General features: G+C 37.9%; 1 protein-coding gene across 3 annotated transcripts in view; it reads right to left on the bottom strand.

The window, feature by feature from the left end:
* Positions 1–23,838, bottom strand: part of Gprk2 (G protein-coupled receptor kinase 2) — a 109,596-nt gene that overhangs the window by 21,885 nt on the left and 63,873 nt on the right. For all 3 annotated transcript variants that reach the window (XR_016325476.1, XM_028172340.2, XM_028172339.2), the window contains exon 3: positions 7,306–7,418. Coding sequence is in view for 2 of the 3 variants with exons in the window: in XM_028172340.2 (XP_028028141.1) it covers positions 7,306–7,418 (113 nt within the window). In the remaining variant the exon portion in view is untranslated. The remainder of the gene's footprint in view (positions 1–7,305; positions 7,419–23,838) is intronic.

Raw genomic sequence — 23,838 nt, forward strand, 5'->3', positions numbered from 1 at the left:
GGCTTGGGCGGCATACATTAAAGAAATTAGTAGCTGCCTGCCGGATTCGAACACCGGCACATTCGTATCGCTGGATACGTATTCAGCGGTCGTCTTATCCTTTAGACCAGCCTTTCTCAAAGTGGGCGATAATGCCCCCTCGTAGGCACTGCAGGCCTAAAGGGGGCGGTAAGAGACCCAGGAAAAAAATGAGAGTTATGTAGAGGCTTGGCAGGCGATTTCTAATTTCATCTAGAAGGAATCTTCGATACCGCCATAGCTCTTGCTATAGTGGTTTCCAGTAGATAAAAAAATGGGGACGCTAAAAAATAATTTATTCTCAAAGTTGCAGTAGGCAGCGGCTTGGCTCTGCTCCTGACATTGCTGAAGTCTATAGGCGACGGTAACCACTGTACCTCTGTCTGCCAACAAGGGAAATAAAAAAAAAGTGGGCAGTAGACAAAATAAGTTTGGGAGCCCCTGCTTCAGGCCATGAGGACTTGTGTTTATTATACTTTTATAGATAGTCTGGCGCTTAAGCTGTCCCGAATTCGACAAATATCACAGCTCCAATACCATAATCCTCCTCGAGACCAGCTCGAAGAATCAATGATATACCGGCTATCCGCCCCGCCCGTCAAACAGGAACGCGTGCCAATTCCGCATCAGATATAGATTGATTACCCGTAAGCGGGCTCACACTGTCAGAGCGACACATATCTTTGTTAACAGAGGCACCTAACCCGGCTAAGTGCATGATCATAACGGAAAATCGCACTTTCTAATGCACATTTGCACTGCAAGCAATTTATGTAGCGCAATTAAAAATCGAGTGACGTGCGGGGTCAACAAAATATTTAATAACTTTCTAAAATTATAATATCGTTACTCGTGTTGAATCTCTATATCGGGCAAGGATTAATAAGACACGTGTTCAGTTAAGTGACTAATGTATATTGATTGGGATTACAACCTAACGTGCTATCGACAGATGACAATCCCGAAACTAACGTAGCATCATTGCAATATAATTACCGCTAACACATACATATAATTGTTAGATGCTATGGGGACATTTGTGGTCCCTACACTCGTTTTTTTTTTTTATTGGCTTACTTGGATCGCGGCCCAACATGTGTTAAACGAAAACCGTTCTGCGTTAGATTCTGCGAGGCACTGCTCTTGCTTGGGTTAGTATTAGCAACGTCGTCAGGTTTGAGCCCCGTGAGCTTACCTACTAATTCGGCGAATATAAGAATCTAATATAAAACTAGTATAATGTAACCGTTACCCATAGACATCACAACGTGGATGCCACCCCCAAGACAGGAAACTTCAAATCGGAACCTAAGCAATCGGATTAAAGTCACTTAAAAATTGTTTTTTGTGGCGCTATATTATAAACCAAAGATGGCATTTACTGGTTCTTTCAATTTCGTAACTAATTACCGCCTCAAGGCTTGCTAATGGTTTCTGGAGTTTAGCAAATGGACATCACCCTGTATTCCGAACCGCCACTCTACAGTAGTCTGCGCTCACGAGAAGAAGTCTTAAGTGCAGTATAACTTCATTCAAAACTTGATTCGCTTCGAACTATCTAAAATTCAGGCACTCGAGTTGTTGATAAGCAACCAAAGTTAGGCCTATAATTTAACTTGTGTATACAGGATGTTTTTTTTACAAATCAATAGTTTAGTAGGGTTTTGTTTTGAATTATCATAGATACAAATTCAGACACTCGAGTTGTTGATAAGCAACCAAAGTTAGGCCTTTAATTTAACTTGTGTGTATACAAGGTGGTTTTTTTACATATGAATAGTTTAGTAGGGTTTTGTTTTGAATGATCATAGATACGCCTTTAAAGAAAAAAGTATCTAATAAACAACGCAATAGTCATCAAATTTAATTGGACGAATTTTAATGTGAGGGCTGACAAGCTTGCTACTCGAACCTCGCTCGTAACACATAGTTCATAGTGTCGTTAATTAAGTTAACAAACAGTTCAATGAACGTCTCAAATACAACGGCCCTGAGCTAGCCTTTTCTCCTGTGTTATGTACGCTATAAGCATCCGAGACAAGAAAATGTAGTTTCTGATTAACGAATTTAATGCGGGCGACTCCCGGGGGTCACTCACGTCTAGTGACTAACTAAAATAATGCAATTACAAAGTAACTTGACCCACATAATGCGTTTGTGTATTAATTAAGTTACCGAAATCTTCCAATTAGGAACGAAACGGCCGGAATCATTTAGAGGCGGCTCGGATAAAGGTCAGGCGGTTCGGTGAGATGACGCCCCCCCCCCCCCACCTCCAGGCGCCGTCCGAGATTGGAATAGAGGACCTCGTGTTTCGAGTGCGAAACGTAACGAAATTGCAAAATTCAATTCGGCAATTTAATCTTTATATTTCGGAAGATCAAATCAAATCAAATCAAAAAAAATTTTATTCAACATAAATGAAAGTACATACTTGTTGAACGTCAAAAAGATGAACCTTTTTTTTCCCTACCTATGCTGATGATAGCCATGAGAGGCTATTTCAGCTTCACCCTAACGTTTGTAGGTGAGCTCACGGGGCTCAAACCGGAGAGTTGCTAACACTGACTGACCCTAGCAAGAGCAGTGCTTCGCAGAATCTACCACCGGATCGGAAACGCAACCCACTGAGAAGATCCGGCGAGAAACTCAGTGAGCTGTGTCTATGGGTTAATTCGCTCGTCGAGCTCTTCGTCGGAAGCGACGTGTTCGACGAAGAACTATCGCGAGACTACTACTACACTGAGAAGACCCGACGAGAAACTCAGTGGGCTGTGTCTGTGGGTTAATTTACTCGCCGAGCCCTTCGACAAGAACGATGACAGAGAACCACTGGTTACCACAAGCACCCCTACAGCGAAAACGTATAAACGTCACTCTGCCTAATTTTAATCAGAATATTAATACGTGAAGCAAAAACTTTGCAACCCTTTTTACGAAAATTGCGCGGACGGAGGAGTATGAATTTTTCTACACTTATAGAGAATATAGAGAAGAAGTGCACAATGCTAATATTTTTTTAAAATAATGTATAAAAGATACATAAAATCAATAAAGAAAACATTACACACACTACATACCATGTATTTGACGCACACACGCATGCATACTATTTATTGTCAAACTTTTGTTCTTGACGTCTGTTGTCAAATTGAGAATAGATTAAATATTGTTTGTCTTTGTTAATATTTTTTATAGTGTAGTCTTGGCGAAATTTGTAATTATAGAAGTATAAAATACAATCATAATAGTGTACAAACTTACAATTCCAATTAATTATAGTCGAATTTCGACTACTGCGGGACCTCTAGTTAGAATAATTCGACAATGTAAAGCTAATTTTAAACGAGTACAGCCTAAGAAAAGACTATGCTGATAGAGACGCGACATCATAGATACTAATAACTTCCCGTGTATAATTAACCACGACTATTTATTTTAGTCAAGACTCCGATATTTCACCGGTTGCAAACGCCATAATCAAAGGTATCCTAGTCCAACGGTTCTCATTTTTTTTTTACTCAGCTACGCACTAAGCATACTGTTTAAAAATTCGTGACATACATACATTTAAAAGATTTGATAGTACAAGTGAAGTTATAGGTGCTGTTTTTATATTATAAATCACTAGCGACCCGCCCTCGCTTCGCTTCGGAAACTGTAACTTATTATTGATTTCTCCACTATTTAATTTCGTCTTCATCAAAATCCGTTGCGTAGTTTTAAAGATTTAAGCATACACAAGGATATACGGACAGAGAAAGCGACTTTGTTTTATACTATGTAGTGATTAACCTATTAAACGTGGTTGTACAGTTTACATTTAGTCGGCAGTTGTAAGCCATTGGGCAGATCAAGTAACCGCGCTCACCGGACTCTACTACAACCGCCCTGAGGGTATCCGAAAACCAAACGAAGTGGAAAATGATTGTACAAAGAGCCATGGAGGCATTTCAAGGACACGGACCTTCAGCAATGAAGTATGCGAGTAAGTAGTAAGAAGAAGAAAAGAAACAGTTGTATTACTTATTATTATGTAAACAGTTATTCCATATATACCGTTGGTAGGACCTCTTGTGAGTCCGCGCGGGTAGGTTCCACAACCCCGCCCATTTTCTACCGTGAAGCAACAATGCGCTTCGGTTTGAAGGGTGGGGTAGCCGTTGTAAGTATACTGAGACCTTAGAACTTATACCTCAAGGTGGGTGGCGCATTTACGTTGTAGATGTCTATGGGCTCCAGTAACCACTTAACGCCAGGTGGGCTGTAAGCTCGTCCACCGTTTTAAGCAACAAAAAAAATGAAGTAATTCCCGCGGGTCGCTTAAATTAAAAATAATCATAAATGAGGCAGCAGTTGGGAGCCGCTGTCCTAATCTACCGCTGAAATACCATTTATAATTAATTGATGGTTTCGTAGTAAGATTTTTCTTTACATAGTCTAAGGATATTGCACCTGTGGCAAGCTGTAATTCATTATAGCCAACAAACTAATTAAATGATATTATTTACAATGCATAATAAGATAAAGATAGCCTTTATTAACAATTTGAACATACACATTTACATTTTTCCATCTTATTTTAATAACCAACGTATATGAATAATGTAAATAAAAACACTGTAAATAGTTAACCGCAAATGCTTCAAAGTTGTGAATATTTGACTAATTAACTGTATATTTTTGTTTTCATTTACAAACAATTGCGGGGTAATTTTACGAATGCAATGATTTTAGTATCTTCTTCTCAATCGTGTCACTCACTCTTGACAGAGTGGTCGTGATCGTCATGTAGTGTTGGAAGGGGCAGACTTGATGCGTCTCACGATGTTCCGCCATCTCTCCCTGCTCGAGGCCATTCCACTGCACTCATTTTGGGGACCTCCCACTGCAGTTTTAATTTGGTCGGTCCACCGCATTGGTGACTTCCCGCGCGGTCTTCTACCGTCAACCCTTCCCCGTACAACGAGGCGTTCTACGGACCGGCCATCTCGTCGCGAAACGTGTCCGAAGAAATTTTATTATTATTAAAGATTTTAGTCTATCGGGCCAGAAATCACACAGAATCACAATTCGTCTTCGTTATCGAGAACCGTCGGGAGTATGTGTCATGATATGTGATGTGTTTGATGTGTGTGATTCTTTAGTTTTTTTTAACAATTTATTTTGATGAATACGATAAATACCAATCGTATCAGATTCCTAGATAACAAATGCACAGCTAAACTAGCGGTTCCGCGATTACCCGGCCCACAATAAAATTTGTGTATTAACAAGATGGATCGCGAGGTCATTGTATATAGGTTGCTTTTTGCTTGCTAATTGGTTGTAAGCAAAAAAAAAAGTGCTTGTAAAAGACTATCATACCGAGATAAGGTATACTACTTTTTTTTTTATTGCTTTGATGGGTGTACAAGCTCACGACCCACCTGGTATTAAGTGGTTACCGGAACTCATAGACAGATAGACAACGTTAATACCACCACCTCGAGATATCTTCACGGCATAAATAGGCATGGCGGTGGTGTCAACTCGTCATGCATGGCGGTGGTGTCAACCCGTCATTATTTCTGTGGGTTTGATTTTTATTACAATTATTAATAATTATTTATTACAATTAAATATTCCTTCATAATGGAAGTAATCCGTAAACACCGTCCGTACACAATCCGTATTAAGTACCTACGTATTTCGATAAAATATATTTGATGTCAAAAAAAATAATACATGCAAATTTTCAGCACAAGGACGCAAGATGCTAGTAGATAAGAGAACGCGTGTTTTCAATGAAGAACTAGACATGTTTTCCTTGTCGGGCCGTGCTGTGTCAATTGATGACAGAAAAATGTAGGTTGGTAAATTGATAACGCAAGGTACACGCGTCTCGTGAGGTATTATGTTCAAAACAATGATTTTATTACGCGGCTGAATCAATAAATAAATAAAATGGTGCGCGTGCAACTTCGTGCACGTGAAAGAAGTGCAACTTCTTTTGCGGTTTGTAGTATTGTAGTTTTCTTCGTTTTGCACCCTTAAATAAAATTTCTCTTGTAATAGGGAATGCTGTGTTTAAGAGAAACGACCTAGCTCACTTCGTCGTTTCCTTATCTCCACGGTGGAGTGGTTCGCGAGACGCACTGTCTGTTTTCTCACTCTCGCTCTTCGTAAATTGTATTTTTTCTCTCTAGCCGCAACGAATCTGTGGCGAAATAAATTTGACCCTCAACGCGCCTAAAGAAGTTTCACTTCAAAAGCATATTATTTCTTGGCGGTCAGAAGATTCTACGACCGACCCTATATTTAGAATGATTCACATCGGGTCTTCAGTGAGACGAGGCGCACAATGAAATCGCAATTTAAATCATTTTTTTTTATTTTTGTTTCTATTATAAAACAAATGCTTATCAAACGCGTTGCATTGCCCAGGTCTATGTCATCTGTGTAGACTAATAATCGAGCAGCGTTTTCTGCGGACCACGCACTTAAGGCGAATCTCTAATCATTTTAAATAAGACATTCGGTTTCTCGTCGGATCTTCTCAGTGGGTCGCGTTTCCGATCCGGTGGTAGATTCTGCGAAGCACTGCTCTTGCTAAGGTCAGTGTTAGTAGCACTCCGGTTTGAGCCCCGCGAGCTCACCTACACGTTAGGGTGAATCTAAAATAGCCTATCAAGGCTATCAGCATAGGTAGGAAAAAAAAACACATTTGATTACTGTAGGATCTCCATGTTCATTCAACGAATGTGGTATCACTAATGTGACCATTTTTTTTTTTCGATCAAAGCGGGACGCCTACGGAATTTCATATATAAATAAATACATGTAATAATATAGGGTATGTCGAGGTAAAATGTAATATTTAAGTGCAAAATAAAAAATATGGTTTAAAAAATGACTTAAAATAATTTATTATGGTATCTCACCCTCACTGACATCTTAATTCTTACACCAACTTGCCCTTAAAATAATACTTATAAATAATTTCGCAAAAAAAAACTACTTTTCTACAGCAAAATTACAGTTACTTTAGTATGTATTTTGTAATACAATAAGGATTTGGGATAAGTAAGTATTCGGTAAGTTTCTAATAAAACACATGGACAACAGATAAATGAAAGCGGGACATTTTTGTACTCGTTGGGGACAGCGGGACTGACAGCTTGAAAGCGGGACAATCCCGCCTAAAGCGGGACGTATGATCACATTAGGTATCACCCCCTTTCGGTACGTCACGAAGCGTTTAGCGGGCAGGAGTTTTTGTGACTCCAATTCCGTCATAATACTTACAGCATCAAGAAAGCTGTTGTACTTGTGATAATCGGGCCTGTTCCTCTCGCAGAACTGCCTGAAGAGTAGCTTCCCGATCGGCTGCTGATCTACCACGTAATCGTAACCTACATCTGAAACAAGAAAATAACTCTTATCAATAACGATGCACCGCATAACATATACAAGTATTTTTCGAACCAAGGTCAGGGGGTATTTCTTAACGGCACAGTAACGCGGCTGTGCCTTGGTGACATGCCATCAGGTGCCGCGGTAGGCAGCGGCTTGGCTGCGGTAGGCAGCGGCTTGGCTGCGGTAGGCAGCGGCTTGGCTCTGCCCCTTGCATTGCTGAAGTCCATGGGCGACGGTAACCACTCACCATCAGGTGGGCCGTATGCCCGTCTGCCTACAAAGGCAATAAAAAAAAAAAAAAAAAGGTGAACTACATATCTATACTAATATTATAAAGAGGAAAGATTTGTTTGTTTGTTTGTTTGTTTCGAATAGGCTCCGAAACTACTGGACCGATTTGAAAAATTATTTTTCCATTAGATGCCGACATTGTCCCTGATGAACATAGGCTACTTTTTTTTTTAATTTTTTTATTTTTTTTTTTGGTTTCTTGTGTGTTTTAATGTTTCCGAAGCGAAGCGAGGGCGGGTTGCTAGTTACTATATATACATCTGTCCAATGAATCTTTCGCATTCCTTATAAGCAACTAGCTGCACTCGCTCGCTTCGATGAGCATTTAAAATTAGCATTACTATTTATTGTCATTATTATTAGGGAGTCCAACACTCATATAAATATTAGCCTATCCATTAAGTATGTACATGTATTTTCTACATGGATACCAAGTTTCAAGTCAATCGGATGCACGGTTCAGTAGTTATAACGGAACATCCGTAAAAACCACTGTAGATTTATATATTAATATAGATACCATTGTCAAAAATTTTTTACACGTATACTGTCGGTACAATAGCAATAATTTAAGTTTTATAAGCCTTTTTCTGGAATAATTTAAAAAACTCGTCGTGGGCTAAAGGATAAAACGTCCGGTGCATTCGTATCTTGCGATGCACCGGTGTTCGAATCCCGCAGACGGGTACCAATTTTTCTAATGAAATACGTACTCAACAAATGTTCACGATTGACTTCCACGGTGAAGGAATAACATCGTGTAATAGAAATCAAACCCGCAAAATTATAATTTGCGTAATTACTGGCGGTAGGACCTCTTGAGAGTTCGCGCGGGTAGGTACCACCACCCCGCCTATTTCTGCCGTGAAGCAGTAATGCGTTTCGGTTTGAAGGGCGGGACAGCCGTTGTAACTATACTTGAGACCTTAGAACTTATATCTCAAGGTGGGTGGCGCATTTACGTTGTGGATGTCTATGGGCTCCAGTAACCACTTAACACCAGGTGGGCTGTGAGCTCGTCCACCAATCTAAGCACAAAAAAATAGCGCGGCTGTGCCTTGGTGACATGCCATCAGGTGAGCTACATATTACTATATATACATTTGTCAAACGAATCACTTTTCTTTTATCCAATACCATTGTCAAATATTGTTTTACACGCACATGTACTGTCGTTACATTAGAAATAACAAAAGTTTTATAAACCACTCTTAGATATTTTGCTGGAATAATTTAAAATACTTCATTTTGTGGATTTAATGACCTTTGGTGTACAGACAATCCAGACCTCATTGCTTACCGGCTCCTGTAACCAAGTCACGGCCACGTCCCATCTACACCAATAACAAAGAAAAATAATAGATAGAAACTATATAGATAGAAAGGTAGATAGAAAAATCATAGATCAAGAGATACAAAACCACTACAAATTACAAACTTCAAACTTCACTTATTCATTGGTTACGATGCGACATTTCGAAAAATTCATAACATTGTACAGTATTGCCATAGCGACTCGCTTCTTATCGCGTATTTATAGCATTAGAGTATAATGCACTTTAATACGACCAAAACATTCGGAGGGCGCGCGATTAAAGAATGACGTGGACGTTATCAAATAGTAACTACGGTTACGTCTTTATGTACTTATATATTACGAACTTTACTCCGGTGACGGTGCGATGGTAAAAGCGTGATGATGGTATTATCTCAAACAATTCCTCAGAGCACTCCCCGTGGAGCATACAAAAAGGCACTTTTATTCAAAAATACTTTAGCAATTTCTACAAAATCTGCGAAAATAAGCTCAACACTACTCTCGACTACAACGCAGATCTTCGACAAGAAGCCGTGAACTACGTTCGGGATTTTCCTAACATTGTCCGAAGTTATCTAATCTCATATCTCAAAGCCCCGCGATCGTATTAAAAGGAAACTATTTCGAGAATCCTTTCGCTGGTCCGAAGGTCGAATCCTTCGATTCGGGATCCGAGTCGTCATGGGAACATGTTTATAACCCGAATGGATAATGAGGACCTATATAGTTGGGGTGTGACGGGGTGTGGGGCATTGGATTTTCCGACGATTTTACCGATTTAGCACATATTTCGGACATGTTCGGTGGACACATCATCATAACATGTAAATTATTCAAAACGACCTGGTAGTATAAATATTTCAACTTTTTCTTTTCTTTTATGACGAAGTCTAACAAGTAACTATTGAGAAAAACATTTTGAAATGAATGTATGTTTTTATTTTATTAATCTCTCTGTGGTCACATTACAATTTAAATTCAAATCATTTACTTAAAACGTGATACGTTAATTAAGGAAAATTTCCTGTCATTGTAATTTTTTTTTTTATTGCCTCTGTAGGCAGACGAGCATACGGCCCACCTGATGGTGAGTGGTTACCGTCGCCCATGGACTTCAGCAATGCCAGGGGCAGAGCCAAGCCGCTGCCTACCGCAATTAATTACGTTGTCGTTTTTTATATTAGAGACAGAGTGTGAAAGAAAGAGAGAGGCAGAAAGACAGAAAGAGAGAGAGAGAGAGAGAGAGAGAGAGAGAGAGAGAGAGAGAGTATGCTTTATTGTACATCAAAATAAATAAAAACGCAAAACATTAGATGCAAAAAAGTACATTGGGAGGCTTTATCGCTAAGAACGATCTCTTTCAATCAACTATCAGGTGGACAAGAATCACTTCATGAAATAAAAAAACCGCGATACACCTAGAGACAGAAAAAAAATATACATTTATAAATACATTAATACGAACGATTTAATAACAATTTTGCTATTTTTATTAGTATTTTTTTAAATGTATTTAATTAGTTTTATACGTTCTTTTGACACATGGCATTTAGCAGACAAAGAGATTTCAGGGTGATATGTTAAGCTGTGTAGGCGTACTAATGCTTTAATAATACAAATAATTTTGGGAATCAGTGGTACATATCGAAGTGGCATTCGTATAACTAATCTCAATTTCTAAATCCAAACAAGTTCAAATAAAAATAAAACAAAAAAACATTAAACCATAACTATTACCATAACCATAACTATTATAATAATATATTATATTACCGCCAAAGATATCGTAACATTGCGAGATGCGAAAATACAAAAACATAACACATCAAGCGGATTCTTACATTTATCAAACAATTTAGGTGAATTAGGGTTGAGTCTTCGTGGGAATAGTTCGTAGATACGACCAATAACCGAAAATGTATCTCCGAACAAGAAGACATCTTTGCAATTGGCCACTACATTGATATCGTATTTTTTATAACAAATAAATGTGTATTAGATAAATTACGAAAATCTGATAAACTTCTCAGATATAAGAATTTTAAATCTTCGATCGAGTTCTAGTACAAAGCTAATAATTTTGATATCCATTTTGTAAAACGTTTGTGAATAGTGACGTCATTATTCAATATAATTTTGCACTGTATCTCGCATTGAATCGAAACACTATACCTAGCTTCCTTATTGAGGAAGTTTCTTTATGTCACTTTGTTAGATATTAAGATAGGTAAGCGCTCAAGCGAATTGATTTCAAGACAACATCAGTAATTGGGTTTCAACAAAACATTCCTAATGCAAAAAAACCGACAAAATTTATTTGTATTTAGTAAAAAAATTCTCTCTAAGCACCTGTAATTTTTTTACATACTTTGACATTGGCATAATCAATGCCAAAGGAAATGGAGCCAAATTCCTATTAAAAAAAAACATTCCCATCCAATCTATCGCTTTAGGACGAGACTATCGTCACCGCCTTACAACGGTCATCCCTACACGTTTTAACTTATATTCTTTCTTATTTCGTTCGCAACTCGATCCTCCCCAAACGAAACGACAGAAAGGAACAAACAGGAAAACGATCTAGTATTTATAGTTATAACTAAAAGAAAAATAATCAAGTTCACGTCTTAGTTGGCAACGTTGACGGATCGCTGTGGTAGGTTCTTGCTTGCTCTGTTTCGGCGGTGGCGTAATGAAAATTCGCGGTTTTGTAATTAATCCTTGGAGGCGGAATTATAAAACTTTGTGAGTAAAACGCTATTTAGAAACATGGCCCTTGGCTTAGAGATATCGGGCAGAGTGCTCTGAGGAAATATTTAAGTTTTTTATTTATTGCATAGATGGGTGGACGAGCCACAGCCCACCTGTGGTTACTGAAGCCCATAGACATTTACAACGTAAATGCGCCACTCAATTTGAGATGTAAGTTCTAAGATCTCAGTATAGTTACAACGGCTGCCCCACCCTTCAAACCGAAACGCATTACTGATTCACGGCGGAAATAGGCGGGGTGGCGGTACTTACCCGTGCGGACTCACAAGAAGTCCTACCACCAGTAAAAGAATCAGATCATATCACCATCTCGCTTTTACCATCGCACCGCCCGCCACCGGAGTAGAGTTCATCCATACTACCTAAAACCACTACATTCATCCGCAGTACGTTTTCAGAGATCTGTTTTGCCACGTACCATCCAGATTTGGAGTGAGCTCCCCTCCACAGTATTTCCCGAGCGCTATGACATGTCCTTCTTCAAACGAGGCTTGTGGAGAGTACTTAAAGGTAAGCCGTGGGTTGGCTCTGTCCCTGGCATTGCTCACGTCCATGGGCGACGGTAACCACTCACCATCAGGTGGGCCGTATGCTCGTCTGCCAACAAAGGCACTAAAAAAACCTTCAATCAAGTGTCGCAAATACCATTCTGATAATCGCCTGGCATATTATGTTAGGACGTGAGTTACTGTATGTGTGCAACCTCTATATGATTTATGACATAAATCTTAAAGAGGTTATAATAAGTTATACAGATGACACATAAATGGTAACAAACGAATCGAAACATTAGAAGAAGAAGAGGTGCTTTACTGGTGGTAGGACCTCTTGTGAGTCCGCGCGGGTAGGTACCACCGCCCTGCCTATTTCTGCCGTGAAGAAGTAATGCGTTTCGGTTTGAAGGGCTGGGCAGCCGTTGTAACTATACTGAGCTTTTAGAACTTATATCTCAAGGTGGGTGGTGCATTTACGTTGTAGATGTCTATGGGCTCCATCCAGTAACCACTTAGCACCAGGTTGTCTGTGAGCTCGTCCACCCATCTAAGCAATAAAAAAAAACATCAGAAACATTGACACATTTTGAATATTAAAACATATGAAACATAAGAACTGGTGAAGCAATAGCCTTAAATGTTGTTTCTCTTTACAGCACAACTCAATTTGTGTTATAGTTTTACTGGCTAACTTGTCCTTTATGGTCCATCGATTTGGAAGATAATCATCACTATTAAGAATTAAAAATAAAACTGAAAATGTTGCTAGGGCATCAGCATAAGGTCTTGATAATACACTTGCCAGCGTTAGCAGTCTATTTTGTGACATTATCTCTACATATAAATGAAATTGGAGTGTCTGTTTGTAATATTGAACTAACCGCTTTTTACTACATGCTTGTGAATATATATACGGTACATTACATACAAAATAACATTTTTACAATTTTTGTCTGTCTGTCTGTCCGTTTGTTCCGGCTAATCTCTGGAACGGCTGGACCGATTTTGACGAGACTTTCCCTTAGGTTACTCTTTTTTTAGACTAGCTTCGCCCCGCGGCGTCACTCGCGGTACGACAATAACCGCGGGTAGCATCGCGAGACAGAGCTATCAATAATAAAATTTAATGTTTCCGAAGCGAAGCGAGGGCGGGTCGCTAGTTAATAATAAGACTTTAATGTATCCATCTATTATAGGGTAAGTACATAGAATTGTAATAGGTGCTCTTCACGTGGTACGACACCGCTGGGAAATCATCCAATACGTAATATGAGATTAATAAACATATTTTTTATTGTACACTTCGCACGAGTCCCGAGTGAAATTGTAAACGAACAATGGTTTTTGACGTTGACGTTTTTGCGTAATTCAGACTTACCCACGAATGATTTCCCCGATGATGGAATCGCGTAGATCTTAATGAAATCAGCAAAAATAATTTCCAGAATTATTGACTTTGAAGCATTTTTTTTGTTTTTTTTTATAGCTTAGGTGAGTGGACGAGCTCACAGCCCACCTGGTGTTATGTGGTTACTGGATCCCATAGACATTTACAACGTAAATGCGCCACCCACCTTGACATATAAGTTCTAAGGTCTCAGTATAGTTACAACGGCTGCCCCACCCTTCAAACCGAAACGCATTACTACTTCACGGCAGAAATAGGCGGGGTGGTGGTATCTACCCGTGCGGATTCACAAGAGGTCCTACCACCAGTAAGCCTACTATGAACCGGTCCGTACGGGTTCCCATTACTGCCGAGAACCGGTAATGCGTTTCGGTTTGAAAGGCGGGACAGCCGTTGTATAATACAGTAGGCAGCGACCTGGCTCTGCCCCTGGTATTACTGAAGTCCATGGACGACAGTAACCACTCACCATCAGATCACTGCCTACAAGGACAATAAAAAACTGTACAATTATAACTTAGACCTCATGTCTTAAGATATGCTTCAACTCCAGACGTTTATTTTTTTTTTATTTTTTATTTTTATTGCTTAGATTGGTGGACGAGCTCACAGCCCACCTGATGTTAAGTGAGTAATGGAGCCCATAGACATCTACAACGTAAATGCGGCACCCACCTTGAGATATTAGTTCTAAGGTCCTACCACCAGTAATTACGCAAATTATAATTTTGCGGGTTTGATTTTTATTACACGATGTTATTCCTTCACCGTGGAAGTCAATCGTGAACATTTGTTGAGTACGTATTTCATTAGAAAAATTGGTACCCGCCTGCGGGATTCGAACACCGGTGCATCGCTTCAACACGAATGCACCGGACGTCCTTATCCTTTAGGCCACGACGACGACTTTCGTCGGTCTTTCGCGGACCATGACTCAAACATAAACTCTCGGCCCTTCACTTACAATCAATTAAACAATTCGTGCTACACAAAAATGGAGCACTCCGTCTGTCAATAACCGACAGACAAACTGTTCTGTGTGCTTAGTGCGAGTTTTGTAACGTTCTCACTAGCGAGCCAGTTTGCTCAAATTTGTATGCAATTGGAACAGCGCCCCTAGCGGCAAACGTACTCGGTGTTATTTTGTGAGTGCGAGTTCATATTAACGTTGTGATCTCGTAACCGAGTAATTTTACCGAAATGAGTACTACGAATGACATTTGTGCGAGTGCGTGTTACAAATTAGTGGATTTTAACGTTTCGATCGAGTATTTCTTTAGTAGTTTTATTTTTCCAACTAGAGAGGCAAAAATATCATGCCATAGAGCCTAATCTTTTTTTATGAAAAATGATAATATGGAGTGAAATGGATTTGATTAATTTTAAGCATTAATCAATTGGCATGGAATGAAATGAAATGAGATCAGATAATATGGGATAAAATATAATCTCTGCAAAATGCTGATTATATACTGAGATTTTTTTCAGTGGACCTTTTCGAAGACTTCGAGAAGCTACGTCCAGCGGTTTTGTTTAATTTTTTTAAATTTTCGCACTTTCACAGATACTAAGCAGTTAATAAACCCACGTTACTTTGTTATTGCACAGATGGGTGGACGAGCTCCCGGCCCACCTAATCTTAAGTGGTTACCGGAGCCCATAGACATCTACAACGCAAATGCCGCCTCCCACCTTGAGATATTAGTTCTAAGGTCTCAGTATAGTTACAACGGTTGTCCCACCCTTCAAACCGAAACGCATTACTGCTTCACGGCAAAAATAGGCAGGGTGGTGATACCTACCCGTGCGGACTCACAAGACGTCCTACCACCAGTAATTACAAAAATTAATTTTGCGGGTTTGATTTTTATTACATGATGCTATTCCTTTACAGTGAAAGTCAATCGTAAACATTTGATAAGTACGTATTTCATTAGAAAAATTGAAACCCGCCGGCGGGATTAGAACACCGGTGCATTGCAAGATACGAATACACCGGACGCCTTAACCTTTAGGCCAGGACGGTCTCAAAATTACACTTATACACGAAGAAATATTAAATACGCATAAACTAAGAAACATTAAATAGACAAAATAAAACAATTCACACAATTTAGCTCCTCGCGGTCCCTCCAAAATGTCTTTTCATCTTTTTTCCTAGTTGTTCAATTGTAAATGAATAAATCAAAATCAAATCGAGTTTACGTTCTATACGGTGAAAAATGAAGAATTGTGAGTGTGAGTTGAGATATGCTACTCGCTTCGCAGGGCGTTTATTCACCGAGAGCAGCAATAATATTATTTCTCGTATATTGGTAGCACGTGATGTTTTGGCATTAGACCGTCTAAATGAAATACAACGCATTTTAACAGCATTTTAATGGGAACCGATTACTTTCAAAATTATTCGGGTAATGTCACGTGTTCAATACTATTTTGTACCTTTAGAATTAAAGTGGCTCAACCCAAAATTCTTAGTTTCTGGTAAACTTCAATATTGTAATACAATAATTGTATTTTTTTAGTTTTTCGGTTTAAACACTTTAAGGCATGCCATTTTATTTGAAAAAGACAGAAAGAGTACTTTGTCCTTTTCTAGACTAAAAGAGACTGTTTAATTTTATAAGCTGATAGAATAATATAGAAAAGAAAAATAGGATACCCTCTAATCGTCACATTGGAAAAAGGTATGGCTTTATCATTTTATCATTTAAATTATTTTTTATTGCACTTATAAAACTAATTTAATTTACAATATGTAACTACATATATCTATAACTAATCCGTACTTGTCAAATTCCTCATAAATTGTCAATATTCTTAATAAAATTCCTATTAATAATATACAAGTGCAAATGTTGAGCTGCTTGCCAGAAATGATATAATAGTATTTTGTTTTTTTGTTGTTTCCTTGTAGGCTGCCTGTAATAATCTAAATCTGTGTGAAAGGCAATAAATGATTTTATTATTATCTACTAATGGTAGTCCAGTGGTCGAAATTTGACCATAATTTATTTAAATTTTAAGTTTGAACATTATTATAGTTCTATTGTCACCTTTCTATTATCATCATTTCTATAATATTCATTGCTCTATGTCGCCAAGGCTACATTATTGAAAAATAATATTAAAGACATAAAATATTAATCTATTCTCAATTTGACCACAGATTGATAAATCAATAAACAAAAAAAGTATAAATGCATGTGTGTGTGTGTGTGTGTGTCAAATACATGGTAATGTGTGTAAGGTTTTTTTATTCATTTAGTTTATTTTTTTATTGTTTATGCACAATTAAAAAAAAAAAAACAATCTGCACTACTTCTCTATATTCTCTATGAGTGTGGGAAATTTCATACTTCTCCGTCCGCGCAATTTTCGTAAAAAGGAGTCCAACATTTTTGCTGCACGTATTACCTACTTAAAATGTAGGTTCTTAATAATAATACATAAGTGTTTTGAAATATAAAACTAATCTTAAATTTTTTAGTTATACCACTTCCATTCTAAGGGTGCAATTTCGTAAACAAACTTTGCCGTAATGGCGTAACCTTTAAAATACACGAAAACTGCCCAGCATAAACATATTTTTTTAGTAACTTTAATAGAAGTATTAGAATTAGAAGTTTATTATAGAATTTATTTAATTGTAATTACATATTTAGACATACTTAACATAATTAATCTTGGAATAGGTAATTATTTCAGCTTTTTTTAATTAAAGAAATTATGTTTTACATAGGTTTAATCTTTTACCCGTTGAACGTTTATAAAATGATTGTATTTACGGTAATAGTGTTGATGATCTTCATTAGGTGGCCCAAATATACTAAAATTATTACGAGCATCCATCCTTATTTATAAATGTGTAAAGAAGCAAAATTATTATTACATTGTTCAAATTTCTATATAATTTATAAATATAAATCTGTACGTATGTACCTGTAAATATGTATATTGCGCGCGTGTGTGTGTGTGTGTGCGCGTGTGTATGTGCGTGTGTGTATATATTTCTATAATAGATAGATACACATTGTGCAATTCATTTCGAAATTATTCTTGCCCATCTAATGGTTGTCTGGAAGAGATCACTCTTAGCGATAAGACCAAGAAAAAATGTTTCACAATATTTATTCATTTTGTGTACAATAAAGAATACTCTTTCACTGGTGGTAGGACCTCTTGGGAGTCCACACGGGTAGGTACCACCACCCCGCCTATTTCCGCCGTGAAGCAATAATGCGTTTCGGTTCGAAGGGTGGGGTAGCCGTTGTAACTATACTGAGACCTTAGAACTTATATGTCGAGGTGGGTGGCGCATTTACGTTGTAGATGTCTATGGGCTCCAGTAACCACTTAACGTCAGGTGGGCTGTGAGCTCGTCCATCCATCTAAGCAATAAAAAAAAAAAAAACTCTATCTCGCTCTCTCTCTCTCATCAAACAACTCTTTAAAAAAAAGCAATGATTTAATAAGAATTAAATGAAAAAGCAAAGAATTAATATGTATTTACAACTAGCTAGACGTCTATAAAATTTTCTAACCGAAAAAATATATGTGTATAAACCATTAGAATAGATAAAACCTTAAAAAACAACATTATTATTAAAAACGAAAGAAAAAATCTTGATATTGTATTGGTTTCACGGCAAAATTTTTAGTGACTACTTAACTTGCTTCAAAGTGAAGAAATACTCTCAAAATCCATTAATTTGTAACTCGCACTCGCACATACAATAATCGAGAGGCTCACTTCGGTAAAGCTATTCGATACATGAGACAGCAACATAAACAAACCTTCTCTGTCCCACAAAATGAGATTCATAAGCGTACCACTAGGTGGCACTGATACAAACTCACACAAATTAAACATAACATTAACATCGACTGAGTAATTAAAAAAACTCGCACTAAGCACAGGTACATTACCCATTACCCGACTAATTATAAATATCGTTAGAAAGCTTGGCATTTCAATTAAACGCCTTAAAAAAAAACTTGCGTGCTACCAATATAAAAGAAAAAAATATTGCTTCTAAAGATGAATAAACGTCCTGCAAATCGAGTAACTCGCACTCAGAGCTCCGCACGTTTCACCGTGAAGAGCGTACACTCGATGCGAGTCATTCGATTCGATTTTTGAAACTCGCACTAAGCCTACTGATAACGAAGACGCCTAATGACTCAATAATGTTCGTGTTAATGTTATATTTATTACGTTTTACATTGGATCAACCTAAGAGATTAATGATTTTTTTTTTTTTAACAATCACGCCACGTTAACTGGTCCCGTGCTAAGTTCGTAAAGAACTTGTGTTACAGGTACCAGATAACGGAAATAAATATAATATTTTTATTATACACATACATATATTTAATATACACCCATAACCCTGGAAAGACATTTATATTTATCATACAAATATCTTCCCTTGGCGGGATTCGAACCCGCGACCCCCTTGTGTAGTGACCATGTCACTTACCACTACACCAGACGGCCGATTTCGTGTGCAGTTTTTAAGGAAACTCCATAGGGATTGAAACATCGTCCTAATCTCTCAGAACAGTTTTTTTATCGGTGTAATCCCTAAGCGGAAGAGAACACAAAAGAGGTAAGAGTAATGCCGTCAGTTTTTTTTTTATTGCTTCGATTAGTGGAAGAGCTCACAACCCACCTGGTGTTAAGTGAGTAATGGAGCCCATAGACATCTACAACGTAAATGCGCCACCCACCTTGAGATATTAGTTCTAAGGTCTCAGTATAGTTACAACGGCTGCCCCACCCTTCAAACCGAAACGCATTACTGCTTCACGGCTGAAATAGACAGGGAGGTGGTATCTACCCGCGCGGACTCACAAGAGGTCCTACCACCAGTATGGTCCTACCACCAGTATAGTGTTCAGGGATATCCGGCTGCATTAGAAACCGCAAGCCGGATCTAAGAGGATACATCGCAAACCGGTCGCTCTTTGGTGCTTGGACCTGTGATGTCAATTACGCTAACTATTCTTATTCGCCTTCTCCGCCCCCATCCGGATTAAAGAGAGAAGCCACCTCCTACACGTGTCGGATCTGGGAGTAAGCCTATCCTCGCTCAAGCAGGGCTGGAACGATATGATAAGGGATGAACTCTTTCTCTCTCTCTCACTTTCTATCGCTCACGTCTCACTTCAGTCTTCATCGCAACCACAACAGTGACACTCCATCATTTTTTTTCCGGTGAAGCAGGTATAGGTAACGCGCGAAGCAAGCCTTGATCTGTACCTGCTTCAGCCTAAACCCTCTAAGACCTTGGTACATTTATTTTTAACCCCATAATAACTTAATAAAAAGTGAACCGCGTGCTCATCTACTCATCGAAATAAGTAATTTAAAAAAAAATACGGCTGCAGGGGAGTGCTGGAAGCAGTCTACTTTCACTGGTGGTAGGACCTCTTGTGAGTCCGCACGGGTAGGTACCGCCACCCCGCCTATTTCTGCCGTGAAGCAGCATTGCGTTTCGTCTTGAAGGGTGGGGTAGCGGTTGTAACTATACTGAGACCTTAGAACTTATATCTCAAGGTGGGTAGCGCATTTACGTTGTAGATATCTATGGGCTCCAGTAATCACTTAATACCAGGTGGGCTGTGAGCTCGTCCACCCAACTAAGCAATAAAAAATTAAAATAAAACCACTATGTTACCTATGCATTGGGAAAAACTTATTACGAGCAAAGTTTGTGTTTGTAAACTGATGTAATGATGATGATTGGGAACTATCCTTTTAATTTAACGTTATCCTATCCTAAAGTAGCAAAGCGAAATATGTTAATAGTTTTTATTTATAAACCTCATTATTTCCGTCGAAGACTTCCAACCTTTAGCCCCACTTGATGATAACTGGTTACAGCCGCCAATAGATCCCGACAATGCTATGTCAACTAAAATCTGATCAGTTGTATTTCAGAAGATGCGTATACAGCCTCTTACATCTAAAGCTATTTTTAGTCCGCCTTAATACCATTTTTTTTTCAATTCAAGGCCTAGCATTTGCATAGAGGAATGACAGCATATCTGCGTCGTAAAACTGTAAGAGAGACTTAATAAACAATTTGGCTCAAGTGTCCTAATTTATCTATATATTAATACGTGAAGCAAAAACTTTGTACCCCTTTTTACGAAAATTGCGCAGACGAAGGAGTATGAAATTTTCCACACTTATAGAGAATGTAGAAAAGGAGTGCAGGATGTTAGTATATTTTTTTTAATTATGAATAAAAATACATTAAATCAATAAAAAAAAAATTACACACACTACCATGTATTTGACACACACACGCATGCATACTATTTGTTTATTGTCAAACTTTTCCTATTGTTTAAAGTCTGTAGTCAAATTGAGAATAGATTAAATATTGTTTGTCATTATTAATCATAGACCTATATAGTATACTTCAGTGTTATTAATATTATTATTTGTCTAAAGTTTAGTCTTGGCGAAACCTGCGTTTAGAAGTATTTTATTTGATTATAGTCTTTGACAATACAATCATAAAAAATTTCAAACTTATAATTTCAATTAATTATAGTCAATTTCGACTACCGGGGCACCACCAGTATAATTTAATTATACTAAAAGATATATATAACCAGAAAAACAAAAAAACAAAACAACATTGCATTTATCCGTTCTCAAATCTCATTCCACGATACTCTTCAAACGTTAACGAAACGTGAAAGTGAAATTAAATCCAATTCCAACAACAGACGAGAGAGAGAGAGAGAGAGAGAGAGAGAGAGAGAGAGAGAGATAAGCTCGCGATTGACACAACGGAGAAATGTTGTAATTGAACTTTGTAGTATAATAAGCACGTGCCACTAAAATCCCGGCCAGAGTAATCTTTAAATTAATACGTGAAGCAAAAACTTTGTATCCCTTTTTACGAAAATTGCGCGGACGGAGGAGTATGAAATTTCGCACACTTATAGAGAATATAGAGAAGGAGTGCAGAATGTTAATATTTTTTTAAAATTATGCATTAATAATAGATTAAATCAATAAAAAAAAAACATTACACACACTACCATGTATTTGACGCACACACGCATTCATACTATTTATTTATTGTCAAACTTTTGTTCTTGACATCGGTTGTCAAATTGAGAATAGATTAAATATTGTTTGTCTTTATTAACATTTTTCTACAGTGTTAGTCTTGGCGAAGTTTGTGATTATAGAAGTGTGTCTTTGAAAATAGAATCATAATAGTGTACAAACTTACAATTTCAATTAATTATAGTCGAATTTCGACTACCGGGCGACCACTAGTTTATGTTATTAAATAAGATACATTGTTTACGCTATCTGCAATGGATACATCGCATTAATATTTTTGAACGTAATTGCGAGCGCACCGATATAGTCCCGCCTCTTTCCCCTCTTATATCAATGTCATTATAAAGTCGAGTTTGAATCGTGCGCATCAAAATTGTGCGATCGCGAAAAATAGTAGTGAATATTGAGTGCAGCTAATTAATTACTGAAAAAACTAAAAGTGTTCATCAAGATAAAAAGAAGGAAGACACGAGTGGCCACTCCAGGAAGATAGTGCTACAAAATATTATTATAACTACAAAGATACAGACCTTCGGTGAGTTCCTAACAAATTACCAAGTATCTTATCGATTGCGCTCTAAATCTAAAAACTAAAGAACCAAACCCAACCATACATATATAAGATAATATATATGCAAGAAAACTAACTATTTTAACACTATCGATTAGAACCTGGCGCAGTCCAGTCGACATCAGTAAATACTAAATTATATTGTTTTCTTCCATCAGCCATTCTTCATGTAGCCAGTTCAATTGACCTATATAAATACTACCAGATTTCAAAGGTCTTAAAACTTAGTACTAAACGTAAACAAATCCTTTAAAAAAAATCGTCATTCGCCATTGCCGAAATTAATTTAACTCAAATTCAAATTCAAAATCATTTATTTCAACTTAGATGTCAGAATGACACACTTGTTGAATGTCAAAGTATAAATAACAATGTTAACTCTACCACCGGTTCCAAAAAAAGCCACAGTCCTGAGAGAAGAACCGGCGAAACAAACTACGCGGGTTTTTTTTTTTGTTTTTTCTCAAAAATTTTTTTTTTTTTTTTAATAAAAAAATTATTATGTACAATAAAAGAAAAAACAAGTCAAAAAATACAATTTAAATTCTCATCACATCTCATTTCCTCATCATGTTGCATCCTCTCATTTAAACTTCACACTGTCGTTGATAGCTAAAATCGATTATCGTGACGTAAGTACCGACCGTAGTTTAACAACCCTAGACTGTAAAGCTCCAATTTAATCTGTGGAATAACAATTTTATGTCGGTTTTATGTCACGAATTTGTCTCATTCTAGAAACTTCAACCAACGGTAGTGATGTGACATAATCGGGGTTATTCAAAAATACGACAACTACTATTCGAAAAATTCGTTTTTTTTTTTTTTATGGCTTAGATGGGTGGACGAGCTCACAGCCCGCCTGGTGTTAAGTGGTTACTGGAGCCCATGGACATCTACAACGTAAATGCGCCACCACCTTGAGATATAAGTTCTAAGATCTCAATATAGTTACAACGGCTGCTCCACCCTTCAAACCGAAACGCATTACTGCTTCACGGCAGAAACAGGCAGGGTGGTGGTACCTACCCGCGCGGACTCACAAGAGGTCCTACCACCAGTATTGATAGTATAGATTTCAAGGTGAATCGAGGCAAGCCGTGACAATCCAATAGTGCATTTGTCTTCTTTTTCTCTCTCTTACACGTCCCGTGGTCGACTTTTATCAATATTTCATCAAGAAGTTGCGATATTAACGACTTGGCAGTTACAATTTTTTTTTATTGCCCTTGTATGCAGACGAGCGTACGGCCCACCTGATGGTGAGTGATTACCGTCGCTCATGGACTTCAGCAATGCCAGGCGCAGAGTCAAGCCGCTGCCTACCGCTTAATTCTCTCCACAAGCCTCGTTTGAAGAAGGACATGTTATAGCGCTCAAGAAACACCGAGGTGGAGAGCTCATTCCATAGCCGGATGGTACGTGCCAAGAAACTGCACCTTAGTTACCTGACCGCAAGTGCGTGTGTCATAA

This window comes from Bombyx mandarina, chromosome 26 (assembly GCF_030267445.1).
Source record: "Bombyx mandarina strain Sakado chromosome 26, ASM3026744v2".
Classification (NCBI taxonomy): Eukaryota; Metazoa; Arthropoda; class Insecta; order Lepidoptera; family Bombycidae; genus Bombyx; species Bombyx mandarina.